Genomic DNA, 15,067 nt, shown 5'->3' with positions numbered 1-15,067 from the left:
CATGATTCGCCTCTCATAACATATGCTCTAAACACGCACGCAGAGTGGAAAAGGAGGCGCGGGGAGCAAGGATCACAGCGCAAATTTTTTTTATATCGATATATCGCCCAGCCCTACACTGCACCTGCGCGAATCCACGAACTAATTGAAGTTCAGAGACTACTTGGGTGGCTCGCTGTAATTCAAAGCAAGCCCACTATGCCGCACTGGCGCTTTATACATGGAACTTGGACAGGGCCAGGGCACACAGGCCACTGTGGCCGTACGATGTTTTTTTTTTCACGGGGCATGAAGGCCAAAGTGTAGGGCAACGGCGGCCATGGCCGCGTGGCCGCGGTATAATTCCCACCCTGTTGATGACACTTTGTGCCAAACGGTATCGTAAGCGGCTGTGAGATCAAGCAACACTACTCCAGCCTTCTGTTTTTCCTGAAAGCTGTCCTCAATGTCTTGGGTGAGCAGTGTCACCTGGTCAACCGTTGACCGACCGCGCCGGAAGCCAGCTTGTTCCCGTGGGAGTTGAGGGTCCACTATTGGCTCGATACGATTATAGATCAGCCTCTCCAGGGTTTTGAATGGAACGCAGAGCAGTGAGATGGGTCGGTAGGATTTGGGGTCTTCAGTAGGCTTGTTTGGTTTTGGAAGGGCTATAACAGCAGCGCGGCGCCATATCTTCGGGAGCTTGGACCTCCGAAGGCATGTCGAGTAGAATGAGCAGAGCTATACAGTTGTTCTTACACTCTGGTGAGTCACAAACTCAGGGTGGATGTAATCATGGCCTGGTGCTTTCCCTTGTTTGGTCTTACTCAAGGCAGTCTGGAGTTCAGCTGTTGTAAATTCCCCTGACAAGTTGGCGTCCACACTAGCTGCTCTACACAGGGAAGTCACCTGGTGTGATGTTGTGCGGGCAAAGTTCTTATCAGCATCAGGGAAACAGCTGTTCTTAAGGAGCTGGGATGCGATGGCATTTGCTGTTATTGGGCACCGGGAGGTCGATGGTGTTCTACCTGTCAGCTGGTTTATTGTCCGCCACGCCTTACGGCTGGAGTGGGTGAAGTCAATTGACTGAACTACTTCTATCCACCTTGACCTTCGGGTGGCATCTAGCTTCTGCAGAAGTACCGTTGCAGATTCTTCAACTTCCTCCCTGGAGCTTGCCTGCTGGTGGACATGCAGGAGGTGGCTGCATTCTCCATCCCAGCCCGGGATGTAATTTGTGTTAAAGCCACGGGGGATGGTTTTCCTTGCTGCCCCAAGGAGTACTCTGCAGTAAGCTGCATACCCAGCGTCCACATCGGCGTTGTCTGGATCTGGGAGACAGAATGATGTTTTTTCTGTCTCCTCAGTGAATGACTGCCAATTTGCCTTACGAAAGTTCCATCTCCTGATGGGTTTCCCTACAACTGGCTGCACCAGGGATGGGACCTTTATGATGGACGGTCGGTGGTGTGAGCGGGGGAACCTATCCAGGACACGTCTCTCTGGCTTTTGAGCCGTGTGCCACACAGCGAAAGCCAAGTCCGGGTTGGTGTGGGTGTTCCAGCGTGCTGAAAAGAAGCTTGGAGGTTCTTTGGGGTCGAACAGCAGCAACGCATTGGCACTGGAGGCCCATTGGCTTAATATCTCTCCATTTGGTGTAGTATGACTTGTAGCAACAATGGGTTGTACATTAATATTAATATTAGCTCAAATGATCTATAGGGAATTTTAATAATCATGAATATGATTAATATTTTGCATATTACAGTTACATTAATTTATCGCAGCTGAACTAGATTGATATATGAATGATTACCATAACGGGTTATGGTTCGTCATTAATACATCAATAGTCAGGGCTCCAGACTAACTTTTTGCCTTGGTTGCACTGGTGCGCCTAACTTTTTTATTTAGGTGCACCAGCACAAAATTTGGGTGCACACAATTATTTTTTTTTGAAGCACAATTATACTGTATATATAAAATAAAATTACAAATTAAAAAAAGTTTAAAGTGCTTCACTGAGCTGCCAAACTAACTATTTTGAGTCTCTAGCTCAGGCGCGGTAGGCTCTACCTCCGTCCCTGAGTCGGATGCCATCTCCAACGAAGGACCAGGGCTTGGCATCTTACCAGGGACTAGGGAGACTGGTGGCTGAAGTAGCTCCATGTCTGGGCTGTTGTCGGAGCATTGACCGGGGAGTAGGGTTTTAACGGTATTCCTACTCTTACCGATACTGCTTATCGATCCGGTACTTTAACTGTATTCTTATCGGTTCTTTTTGTTTAATATATATATTAAACAAAGATAAACAATAGATAAACAAAAGATAAACAATTAAACAAAGATACACATTATATAGGCCTACACAGTGCTTTAATTTCAGGAAGGTCTACTAACATTACTGATCAGGTATGGTCTAAAAAGAAATCTAATAAAGTAATCACATGTAAAATAACACTACATAATTTATCATAAATAGATTAATGCTTATTAAAGCTGAAGTTATTCTTTCAAGAGCTGTGAGTGATTTTTCTCTTGTTGTTTGATTCGCAGTAATGGCGCAATCGTCAGCATGTTTATTGCAGATAATAGAGTGCAGATCTAATAGGCTACTGATGCACCATATTCTCCCAACTATTCCAGAACTACATCCATTTAAGACATAAACTGTTTTTACTGAATCTCCAAGCCGGTCATTTTGACATACTTTTGTATATTTGATCGTTTAGACGCGCACATGAAACCCAAAGTATAATTTGCTTGTCTCGGTCTGTTTCGGAGCGCGCGCCGCCTTGCGAACAGCATCTCTTGCGCAGATTTTTGTGCCTTTTAATTGCTCTTTTAATTATTTAACGTGTCCCGCAATTTAGCAACAGTAGCTAGACTGCATTTTACAACAATCACCGATCGTGCTGATTCTGTCAGTAAGTTTGAGTTTTAGGGAGAAATGACAGCGCAATGCTGCGAAGGGAAGAAGTTGCGCAAGACAGAATGCGGCTATAGTTTTTAATGGTTTTACCTCAATATATTATTTTTTATAATATTTGGAAGCCGAAATCTAAAATAAAATCAGACTAATATCACAGACCTTAAGTGTAACCAGGCTACGCTTGAATGTTTAATTCTGTCCTCCGTCGTCACTCATTAAGCAGGGCTGTAGTGTTGTGCGAGCTGTGGCACCGCGTGAGAGAAGAGTGCGAGTTCCGTCAAAGGAGAACAAACGCTTAGTTCGTGGAGAGGCAGTGGATGCGAGGACATTAGGTGCACAGGTGCGACCTAGGTAAAATTTTAGTCGCACCCTTACAAAATTTGGTCGCACTCTAGAGCCCTGATAGTCTTATTTCAGCTCGAAGTTATGGGATAACTTTAATGGAATTAATTTAGCTATCAAACAATCTGTTTGTCCAGCAAACATTAAACGTAAGATTAACTTAACTCTCAAGGAAAATTATCCTTCTCACAAACACAAGAAAGAGTATCTTTTCCAGGCCTTGAAAAAAAAACAACTCTCTGTGTTTGTAAAATTAGGTTACTTAAATCGTACCAAGATAAAGCATATAGCTAAGATCGACATTTCAGTGACTTCATAACATGGGCAATTAAAACAGAGTCAATCAAGGACATATGGAATTTAATAACTGGACTAAATACATTGAACTAAGGAATACATCAAACTACACAATACACACGGATTATATGTCTATGTACATAAAATACAGTTAAACAATACAAGATAACGAACAACAGTGAGAGAGAGAATAAAATGATCAGAATTAGAGAAAGATAGAATGACAGAAAAGGATGAGAGAGAGGATGAGAGAGGGAGAGAGAGAAGGATGAGAGATGAGATCGGAAGTGAAAGCAAAAATGGCTATGGTAGGCTATGGTAAATCACAGACAGTAACCCTTGAGAGACAACAAAGGAATCACATTAAAAGTTCAATTCAATAATCGATACTTGCATATGGTTCTCTTTGTATGAGGAAGGAAGGCAGAGTCCTGCGTGTGTCTTTAAGAGCAGCGTGAGTCGTCTGAGGGGAGGCGTGCGCGTGCTGTGTCTTCCGGGCGAGCGCGAGCGCGGGAGGTTCAACGAGTCTCTTTCTCTGTGGTGAAGTTGCCGGGAATGATTCAGGCTAAGTTCATTCAGCTCGTGAATGAACAGAGGCGAATAGGAAAACGAAACTAGACTATAGAAAAACATACAAAGAAATAAAAGAGAAGAGAAGCGAAACAGGCCGAAGCCGGTCCGGACTTGGGTTTCCAGAGTTTCCGAAGGAGGGAGAAGAGAGATGAGGGTTGAGAGTTTGTAAACTGAAGGTTCGGACTTTTAACAGTGTCCTGTGTACGCCTCCTTTTGCGTGGAGGACGAATCATCTTAGCGCATTTCGAGCGGAAGGTTTTCCTTTGTCTGGTTAGACACGCCCACTCGAATGAGTCATGATTGAGATCGAATTTGAGAAGATTTGCTCAAGCCATATGAAAGGTGTCAAACGATACAAATTACTGCAATTGGTTATCGAAATTCACCTCCCTCAGGTAGAGAGGATTACAGAGATATGAAACACGTCATTTGGAGATTATAGTAATACAACGTTACATGAGATATGCAGAATTACACACATTTAAGGTTCGTTCCTTCAGATAAACGTCATAAACGAAGTGAAAATAACCTAGGAAAACACACAGGAGTAGGCTATAGGAAAAATGACATGCTTATATTCTAAGTTTAATATTCAAAGTTTGTGTATGTGTGTGCGTTGGAATGTTGGCTCTCCGTTCTCTTTTGCAGAGGAGCTTTGGGCTGTAGCCTGGGGGGGGGTCATAAAGTTTATGACCTGCCAATGAGATCGGGTTACGGGATGCGATTCTACTGGGAGAACATTCTTCAAAAATACATTTCAGAGCCAAACACTCGAAGATCATAACTATATGATCAAAACAACATTAATCACACATACATACAGGAAGTTCAGATACAAGTCTGAGTTACATACATTAAAAGGATATTAAGTTAAACACAAAGGATGTTTGTGTGTGTGTGTGTGTGTGTGTGTGTGTGTGTATGTACGTGTGTGTCATTCAGAATTCAGGCTGCTTTTGTGAACTCTTGTCCTTTCCCCCACCCTTTCGGGGGGGTTCAGGATGTGAGTCCCGTGAGTTGGCGAGATTTGAATCAAGGGACTAGGTCGACCCTTTTGCTCAACGCTCGGCTTGTTATAAATGTGTCATGTGCCATGGAGGCCCTAGCCCGAGCGGCGCCCCCGCTGGTCAACATGCCCCAAGGGGGTCGTAAACAGAATGCTCTTTGTTTACTCACGAATAAACGAGCTGTGTTTTGCAAATCAGGATTCGCTAATTCAGAACATCTGGCCGGATGCCAAGTCAGTGTCGCTACAGACTGTAACCCCAATCTATGTGTTGGCAGTTAAAGTCCCCTGCATAGATGGCGGGTGCAGGTGCCGGTGGAAGTGATGCCATGGTCAGCATTGATGGTGGGGGCTTGTAGACATTGACAACCGTTGTGGTCTGCACCTTAGTGGACAGCCATTCGATACTCGAGCCTGGTGGAGATTGGCCAGTGGCTGTCCAACTAAGGTTGTTCCTTACAAAGGTTGCAAGTCCATGCTGTTTGCTGTGGGTAGACCCAGCAAGCTGGAAACCGGGCAGTTTGAGGATGTTATCACTGTCACAGTGTGTCTCCTGGAGGAGGACGGCTGCTACTTTGTGGGAGTCAGCGAGATGGTAGATGACTTCCATTTTGGCGGTGGTAAGGCCCTCTACATTAAGTTGGAACACCGACAGACCTTGGTACTCGATGGTCGGGATGGTCACTCGTCCTGACATGGACGCACCATGTCCCTTCGGTCTCTTGCACCTCGGTCTGCCAGCTAGATGATGACTGGTTGGCGACATTAGTTTCGCAAGCTGGTCTTGCACCATTTCTTGCTACTCACGGAGGAGGCCACGTGAAGGCTGTCGTCATCTCCTCTATGGGACTATGATAATAAACACTCATCATGATATTAAATACAGCGTACTGTGCAGAATCTGTGCATTTCTGGCTTGAACACGCACATCACTATACGCAACAATAACGGCACGCTTGTTCATTTGCATGGAAGCAATAGTGAAGATTAAAAAGCATTTGGTTATCAGAAAAGACATTATTTTCCAACATTTTTTTATGTTCTTTCTACTGTATTGATCGGTCCAGCTAAAACACAAAACACATTGGCGATACCGCCAACTCCGGGGGGTTAAGGGAGAGTTCGCTTGTGCATTCGCAGCACTCTGTGGAATTGTAAGTTGTAATATTTTTTTTAAATTTTGTGATATATATCTGATTGATCTCATATAGGATGCATTTGGCTGAGTTAATGAGCGCTGCAGTAAAGCGCTTCACTGTAGGCCTACCGGTGGTCATCTCTTCAGCACGAGCGCTCAAACAGCAATGCAGAACACACTTCATTGTACCGGTGATGATCATTAGCTTCAATGCAGAACATTAATTATGATTGGGAGTGTCATATATACATAACATTATAATGAGCAAACTATTGCATTAAAAACGTCGTGAATTCGTTGGGTTTAGTTGCTGTGTTTCAGCGTGTTGTCCTGGGAGGAGCGCATCCACAACAGGAGTTTCACTATGTAATAGTTGATTACTATTAATAATAGCTCAAGTTAATCGGTGCATGATTTTGTGCAAGTATAAGTTGTAATATTGTGTTTATTTTGTATAAATATCTAATTTATCATATAGGTAGTGTTCCGTTGAGCTAAAACCATCTAACAAAACTTCAGTTTAGGGGTGTTCCTTCAGCTCTTTAGCTTTAGCGCACGCAGCTCAAACACAACGTTATTTGAAACAGAAATATTAAAGATTTTTAATATTACTGTAATATTAAAAAGTTGAATATGTTTTCAAAAACACTGATGCTTTATTATTCATAACAAGTACTTTTATTGAACAATATGGTTTGAGTAAAATCATTCCCTTATTGTCCGGGCGGAGGCCATTTCATTTTATTTATCCATGGCATTTGTATTTTGATTCTTTATATGTAGCCTAAGTAATGTTGTCCAATAACTTGTTTGCATTTTATTTCATTTTATTTATTATTATTATTATTATTTGTAAGGCAATAGATGTTTTGGTAAAACTTCACAATACATATGTTATTGCATTAACTAACATTAACTAACAGAGATAAAAAACTTTTGTTAATGTGAGTTAATAAAATATGTGAGTTCATGTTAGACACTGGATCCTAAAATGTCTTGAAAAATGTTGAGATTAACGTTAAGTAAGATAAACGTTAAGTAAATCCTGTAGAAGTATTGTTCATTCATTGTTAGTTCATGTTAACTAATACTAACAAGATGAAACCTCTTTGTAAAGTGTTGCCATTTTTTTATAAAGAAAGTTGGAAATATGAATGTAAAATTAATTTTAAAAGTTAAGGAATCTTACACTGGTTCAAACTAGGCCACTGTACTGTATATGTTTGATTTATGTTGAAGTGTTTGGGACATTGGCTTTAAATGATGTGCGTTTCATTTTTGTAATCAGGCTTTCAAAGTATATCAAATTTTGGATTTAGATTCATCGGCTAATATATCAGATATCGGCTTTCAAATATAAAGAATGATCAGTTATCGAAATCGGCCCAAATGTTCATATCGCTGTATCCCGAATTTGATTACCAAAAAACCAATACCTTCTGTACATCTCTGACTTCTGACTGGGACGGGGACGGACTCTTCATTTCGAGAGTGGAGGGTTCAACCTCACTGAGAGTCTACAAAACATCACATTAGACATGAAACAGTGGTGTAAATATGTGAACACTAGATCTCACAGATGTCTCTGCTTCGTTTGCTCGTTCTTTTCCAGCACAACTCTCACTTACCTTGTCTAGTCCCACAGTAAGAGCAGCACAATCACTGCCTGATGACAACTGGCTCTTATGGCTCATCTGAGAATATGAAATTAAGCGTTACATACAGAAACACTTCACCTAAGAGTTTTAAAAAAGCATAATAAATGGAATATATAAGGGATAATGTACAGTCAGTCAGTAATTAATACAAAATAAACACAGACAGGATAATAAGGGTCCTGATACACAGCTATCTATCAATAAATATTTGCACATGAAATACTGATTTGAGATAATATAGACCTACAAGATTACAAAATAGTTAAAGTTTTCAAATCAACATTTCAATATTTAAATGTTACCACAAGGTAATGTTCACGGCTTTTATGCATCACATTACATGTGTTTTCATTACAGTGTGTCAGGTTGTGTGTAGCTTTACACCAGTTTTATGAGGACACCGTTTTATGAGGACATCATAAGGACATCATAAGAGCATGTTCCTGATGTTTGACTTGACAGGAGAATCTCAGTGTGTTGTGTAAGTTTGACAGAATCCTGGTCTACGAGGACACTAGCTTTACTGGGACACTGGTAACTAGATACATTTGGACGGCACTGAGTTCAAGTGTGTGTATGTATGAGAGTGATATGAGACATTGCGCCTGTGCTAGATGTACAGTAAGTGATCGTGACTCACTTCTTACACACACAATCATAATTCAGTGACTGATAACTGTGGCAAATAATCTGTTTCTGAGGAACACTGGTCATTTCTTTAAGGAATAACTCAGTTATTACATTAACTTCTTGGATACCTTTAGAGTTGCTGTATCTTGTTCAGGTTTCATCAGATTCTTCTCAGTTATCATCTGAAAAAAAAAAGTAGTATAAAAATATAAAAAAGACAAATAAATACTAATTTTAGTATTACTTATTGAAAGCCAATTTCAACAGAGGTTGCTATTTTCTACCAACTTCTTCAATGATTATATTTAATCTAACAAGCACAAATAGTTTTTGATATTGGTATTAGCCACAATGAGCTGTGAATTATGGGTTATCAGTATCGATCCTAATATTCCATATGTGTGTCCAGGTAAAACTAGTGTCCTCATAGACCAGGATTCTGTCAAACTTACACAACACACTGAGATTCTCCTGTCAAGTTAAACATCAGGAACATGCTCTTATAATGATGTCCTCATAAAACAGGTGTAAGACACACACAACCTGACACACTGTAATGAACATGCATGTAATGTGATGCATTAAAGCCATGAACATTAACTTGTAGGGCTGCACAATGTATTGCTTTATGATCATTCATACCTATCTGTGGTAGTGACATTGCAGTATAGGCCTCTGTGAAGTCAGGCTATGTAAAGACTATGCCGTGTTATTTTACAGTTGATTACTCAATTTCTGTAGCTAAATGCTGTTAGACTTACCTGGAATATAATGAGGCATTGTTTATTTCACATCTTTGTTAATTTTTTTTATCTCTGCTTGCAATTTATTATTTTCTATGCAGATGCAAACCCCTACAAAATCACACCAATCATTCTAGAATGATTAATTATTTCCAAATTCAAGTCATTTGGTGAAATTGTTTTTCATACTGCATTATTTATTGCAGAAAAAAACCCAAAATATTTGCAATACCATGCAAGTCTATTACCTTGGGTAATTTTTAACCTTTAATATTACCTTTAAAGGTAGGGTAGGTAATCCTGTTCAGAAACACTTTTTTTTATACTGGGTGAAATGGTCCTTCCATCCTGATAGTAGTCAATACATTATGTGTTTAGAAAAAGGAATGAAAAAAATCAGACCTCTGTAGCAGCTGCAGGACAGTAAAAACTCTGACCAATCACTGCCATTCGGTGCGAATGTAAAGAACCAATCAGATGCCTTCATGTCTCGTGCCCGCCCCGAGCCCCACTGCGCGCGCTGCCCTGCGTGCACTCATCACATGTCACCGTTCCGGAAATATTCAGCTCAAAGCACCTGCATATGCAGTCAGCGAAGGCAAACAAGGCAAAAACTACTTCCTCGGACCCTGCCCGCACTCTTGAACGACCTCCTCTGCTTCGCCCTCAACCCCGGACCTGTCCTCGAGCCGACGATGTGGTACTTTTCTCCGGACTCGGAGTGTACGTTAGTCTTCATTAGAGTCAACAATGTTTTCATCATGGAAACTCTTACATGCAAAACACCGTATATGTTATGAATCTTACATGAAATTCATCTTCATCACAGTGTAACTGATGGTAATGGAAAAACGTGTATCAATGCAACCTGTTTTTAGTTTTGCCTTATAAATATAGCTCGTTACCGAATCAAACTTTACCATTATCGATATGCTAGCTTGATAGTGAGTACTAAAAGAAATCTTATTTGTTTATATTCATAGTGATAAAGTTAGGTATTTTATTACATGTGATTCTGACATGATATCACTGTATGTACTGCGCTCCTTCCTCTCCACTCGTCTCAGGTAATAAATGCGTCTTGTTCCAGCCTGAGCGTTTGGCGTCGCGCGTTCATGTGTTTTGGGGGCGTGGCTTTGGAAGGAGCTCAGAAGGGAGGGGGTGGAGTGAATGGAAATAATGAGCTGTGTTTATTGCAGATTAAAAGGTCTACAGTCACTCGATTTTTAAATTTTCTTTTTCAGAGTACTTACATTTTAATTATGTATTGGTATATAAAGACAGTTTAAACAAATTTGGAATGTTTTTTTTTTAGAAAAATGATTACCTACCCTACCTTTAATAATAAAACAAGTAAAACCATCACTGTAAATAACACATAATGTATCTGCTTTATTAAACAGTGTCACTTAAGCATGGAAACACTGAACTCACCTTTATAATGATTGCTGAATCTGCCCTGGAGCTCATCGGTGTCTGTCCTCCTCCAGATCTTGATCTTCTCCTTCACTGACTCACTTCAGCCATCATCTCATGTGTCTGCGCTCATAGAAAAAGACCCTCATTAATCATCATGACCATTGCATTTCATTTGACATATTATTCAAAAAGCTTGTTTTAAATAAATTGATCAATTATGGTATGGTCATACTTTATTATATGATATTTAAGGAATATGTTAATTGATGATAACTATTCATTCATAGATTTCATTCACAATTGATAAATTATATGCAATAATAGTGACAGTATTAATAAGACTGAATCAGACTGACAGTTCTAATAATATTCAGAGTATATGTTATTATAGTCAGGAGTAATAAGAGCACATATTTGTGTCTTAATGTGTTTAAAGCAAGCAGAACTGTAGTAATATTAACAGTAGCATATCAGGATACTGTACTGGGTGAAACACCCTCCCCTTCACATACTGTAGTCATGACAACAACGCGTTATTATGATGGCTAGACTATTTTATGCGATCAGAAAAGGTAGCAGTTACAAATATAGTGCAATCGAAAACGAGTTTAAAATAACAAGCATCGCTGATTCCCTCATGTCAGTCTGTAAACCCTCATGACATTTTACTTTGTTTCCAAAACCCCTTTTTTTCTGAAAAACAAAATTATATAATTAATCTTTATCATTTTGGCGAAATTTTATATTCATAAGACAAGAATAACTCAAAAGAAACCCTCCTATATTGCCTTCTATAACACTGATCTAACAATATATTTTGAAACTCTTTCAAACATGAGATCACAAAATTAAAAAAAAGTCTGTAAACAGAATCACTATAGCTGCTAGGTCCGCTAGCACCGTTAGCATCACGCGCTAGCTGCTTTCTAACTGTAAAACGAGCAGCGAAGAGCATACAGAACATGCACAAACAAGCCAACCGGACCCACATGCTATTAGAGAAGGAATTAAACAACATTATAACTTACCTTTTGGATAACAGTTGCCTTCATCAGGTCCACAGATGTCTTCTCAGGTGCAGAGTTTCTGTCCAGTCCAAACAGGAAATGACCGTGACGAATGACTACGTTATACTTATCATAATATAAAGCGGGATTTTATTTATTTATTTATCATATATTTAATGCACAATTAATCCTATATTTAATGCACAATTGATAAATTACAGGCAAAAATACTTAAATAATTTTGCATTAAGTTGCTTGTTATACACAGACAGCTGATTGAAGCTCCGCCCACTGGCGCCATCTTGTTTTCGTGATCTCCCGCCTACCGGTACCGATCTGACCAATCACTAAAGTCAAGTCAAGTCAAGTTTATTTGTATAGCGCTTTTCACAATACAGATTGTATCAAAGCAGCTTCACAGTATTAAATTAAAATAATACAACAAAGTTTGTTTCAAGAGGAATTTATTGATTGATAAAATTAAATTAAATATCCCCAAAATATCCCCAACTGAGCAAGCCAAAGGCAACAGTGGCAAGGAACCGAAAAACTTCATCAAGTGACCTAATGGTGTCCTAAAACTCCATCAGGTGTAGAGCTGTAATCGGGCCTTAAAAGTTCGGCCCGAAAAGGCCCGAGCCCGACAGAGTTTGGCCCGAGCCCGACAAGTACATTTTGATTGACAGCTTTTTAAAAGCCCGAACCCGTTTACAGCCCGACTGTTCAAAAGGCCGTCTATCAGCAGTGATAAGAGTGTCGGAGAATAGCGCGGACACGCGCTTCACACTGCGAGCCGGCACACGCACCACTCGGCGGAAAAGGGAGAGAAAGGAAAAAAGAGACTGCGCCGCACGCACACAGCTTTGTCTTTCGTAAAAAAAAGGAGTAATTTATACATTTTTTAACATCATTTATTCATGACTAACGGAGGCTAGAGGCCACTTGGAAGTTGGAACAAAGAAATAAAATAAGTCCTCCAGAGACCAGCCTCCATTTCACCTCCTCAAGATCCATTTTCACGCTAATCTAAACACATCACCTGACCGCTCATTTACCACGCAACCCGAAGCGCGAGCCCGAGCCCGGCCCGAGCCCGTGTAAAATAATAGAAATTAAGACCGAACCCGACCAAACCCGTCGGGTCCCGTCGGGTCCCGTCGGGTTCGGGCAAAGATCTTCAGCTCTAATCAGGTGACCTAATGGAGAAAAAAAAAACCTTGGGAGAACCCAGGCTCAGTCGGGGGCCAGTTCTCCTCTGGCATTTATGAGCTAGAGGCCGGATTGTAGTTTGAACTGTAGGATTATATGAATGCCTGGCTGAAGAGATGCGAATTAAAGCTGATTAAAGCTTTCGAAACTTTCTCGATATAATGACTTAACATCTCATAATAATGAGAAACTTTCTCGAAATAATGACTTAACATCTCATAATAATGAGAAACTTTCTCGTAATAATGACTTATTTTCTCGCACTTCTACGCATGCGCAAAGCAGCGGAGCAGAAGGGCGTGCCGCACTAGCGACTTCCGCTGGTCAAAGCCCTGTAAATGCATCACAGCAAACATGGCACGCTCTGCAAAACAGTAGAATGAAGTCAACTAAGTGCAATCTGTAGTATCATTAAATAACATCATCAGTAGGCCTATATCTTCTATACTTTTCCATGCGCACGATAAGGTGTGAAAGTGGAATGCAGAAGCAGGACGGTTACCATGGTAACGAAGGACGCCTGCTTGTGCACACCAATGGAAATTGTTACATGAATTTACAAAACTATCAGATTAAAGTTGGAATATTACATTTATTCGTCAAGTTTAAGTGTAACATCTTCATAAAATATATGGGTATGTGTTAATATAACGTATTTTGCTTCTAGGATATTTGATGTGCAGGTTCATCTGGAAGATATCAATACAGAAATCACCTTTAAGATGTTTATGACTTTGGGGACATTTACACATAAGTGGGCAGTGGAATGGGGGAAAACGCAAGGTCTTGAGGCGTGTTTTTAAAAGCTGAACTTCTTTTCAATTGAGCGCCGCGTTTTTAGAACGCCGAGACGCTGCAGAAGAGCGAGCGCAACGTCCGTCTAGTGCGCGTATGCCTAGAAAAGCAATGAAAAAGCGCGTTCTGTATGAACGGACCCTTACACAGATTTCCAGATGAAGTGTTCTTAAAACAGATCTGGAAAGGTGTGCTGCCTTATCATTCCTCCATCAATTTGAAATCCATGGATCACCCTTCTGTGTTGCTACTTGTTCATACACAAAAATATAAATAATTATATTGATTTATATCTTAATTTCTTTTCTTTTTTTAACTTACCGGGCGACTATGCAGGCTATGACAGCCGTCATTTACCCTGCCATACCCAGCTGATGCAAAGCGTAGGTTAATTTATATCTACACAGAGAGAAAGCCCTGTCTAGGCTCTTCTGTTGTGTCGAGCCATTCGTTATTTGTTTGATGAGAAAATGAAATGTAGCCTAGTTGCAATACACGCGTTAAATTTTGTAAGCTCCGTGCAACTGCAGCAGCAGAGGACTATTATTACTAGAATATTAGAAATCTAATACTCAAGCTGATTTCTCATTTTTCTACTCTTAATTTTAAATAAAATAAAAACGACTGAACGAAAGATACACGGATTCTCTTGAACTACCACCGCGTTTGCGGTAGAAAACTACTGCAGTGCAGCCAAAATGCTCTGTTCGACTTTTCTGAGATCCTTTACTCTTCCCTGTGGATGACCTGTGACCTGACCTACTTTCTGTAAGATCTGAATTTTCCGCGGTTTGAATTTTAGAAAACTGAATTTGAAGTTCTGAATTTCTTCTTCATCTTGAAAACTTGAATCTGTATTTTTAAAAACTGAATATGAATTTGCAGTCAAAGAATTCAGAACAAAAAAATAGCTGTTTGAAAATATATGTCTAATAAATGTAAAAAACGTTTAAGGAAATCAAATTCAGAACTATTTAAAATACCACATACAATTCAAATTTGTTAGATTACACGTCTTGTAAATAAATCAAATTGACACAATTCAAATTCAAATCATATTGTCATATTATAAGCTCCATAAGACCACGGCTATGATACACACGCCGCCTCAGTCGATTTCGTGACCTCAAATCAACCCCTTCACCATCTAAAAGCCGCAGCAGAACTCTCACTGTTTCCCTATCAGTTACAGTCCCATTCATCCAACATTTTTGGTGCATCCATCTATAGCCATGACATTGCCCAGATGTTTGAAGTTGTTGTTCTATGAAAGCTGCCACCTCCGCCACATCTACGTTTTGTTCTTTCTGCGCCAAAGTTTGTTCTTGCTTAAAATCCT

At 40.1% G+C, this 15,067-nt stretch overlaps 2 protein-coding genes across 2 annotated transcripts in view; one reads left to right on the top strand and one right to left on the bottom strand.

The window, feature by feature from the left end:
• The window catches only part of LOC309479377 (uncharacterized protein), a 271,906-nt gene extending 259,955 nt beyond the window's left edge, over positions 1-11,951 (bottom strand). The window contains exons 1-5 of the mRNA XM_082143480.1: positions 11,746-11,951; positions 10,733-10,837; positions 8,684-8,737; positions 7,896-7,961; positions 7,704-7,784 (exon numbers count right to left, since the gene is read on the bottom strand). Of these exons, the coding sequence (XP_081999606.1) occupies positions 7,704-7,784; positions 7,896-7,961; positions 8,684-8,737; positions 10,733-10,768 (237 nt within the window). The 5' untranslated portion in view covers positions 10,769-10,837; positions 11,746-11,951. The remainder of the gene's footprint in view (positions 1-7,703; positions 7,785-7,895; positions 7,962-8,683; positions 8,738-10,732; positions 10,838-11,745) is intronic.
• The window catches only part of LOC309479403 (uncharacterized protein), a 373,702-nt gene that overhangs the window by 348,059 nt on the left and 10,576 nt on the right, over positions 1-15,067 (top strand). The gene's annotated exons all lie outside the window — the stretch shown is intronic.

Source organism: Leuciscus leuciscus (assembly GCF_965113295.1).
Source record: "Leuciscus leuciscus genome assembly, chromosome: 17".
NCBI classification, from domain to species: domain Eukaryota; kingdom Metazoa; phylum Chordata; class Actinopteri; order Cypriniformes; family Leuciscidae; genus Leuciscus; species Leuciscus leuciscus.
Note: the sequence above shows the minus strand (reverse complement) of the source record. Positions and strands in the feature narration are given on the sequence as shown.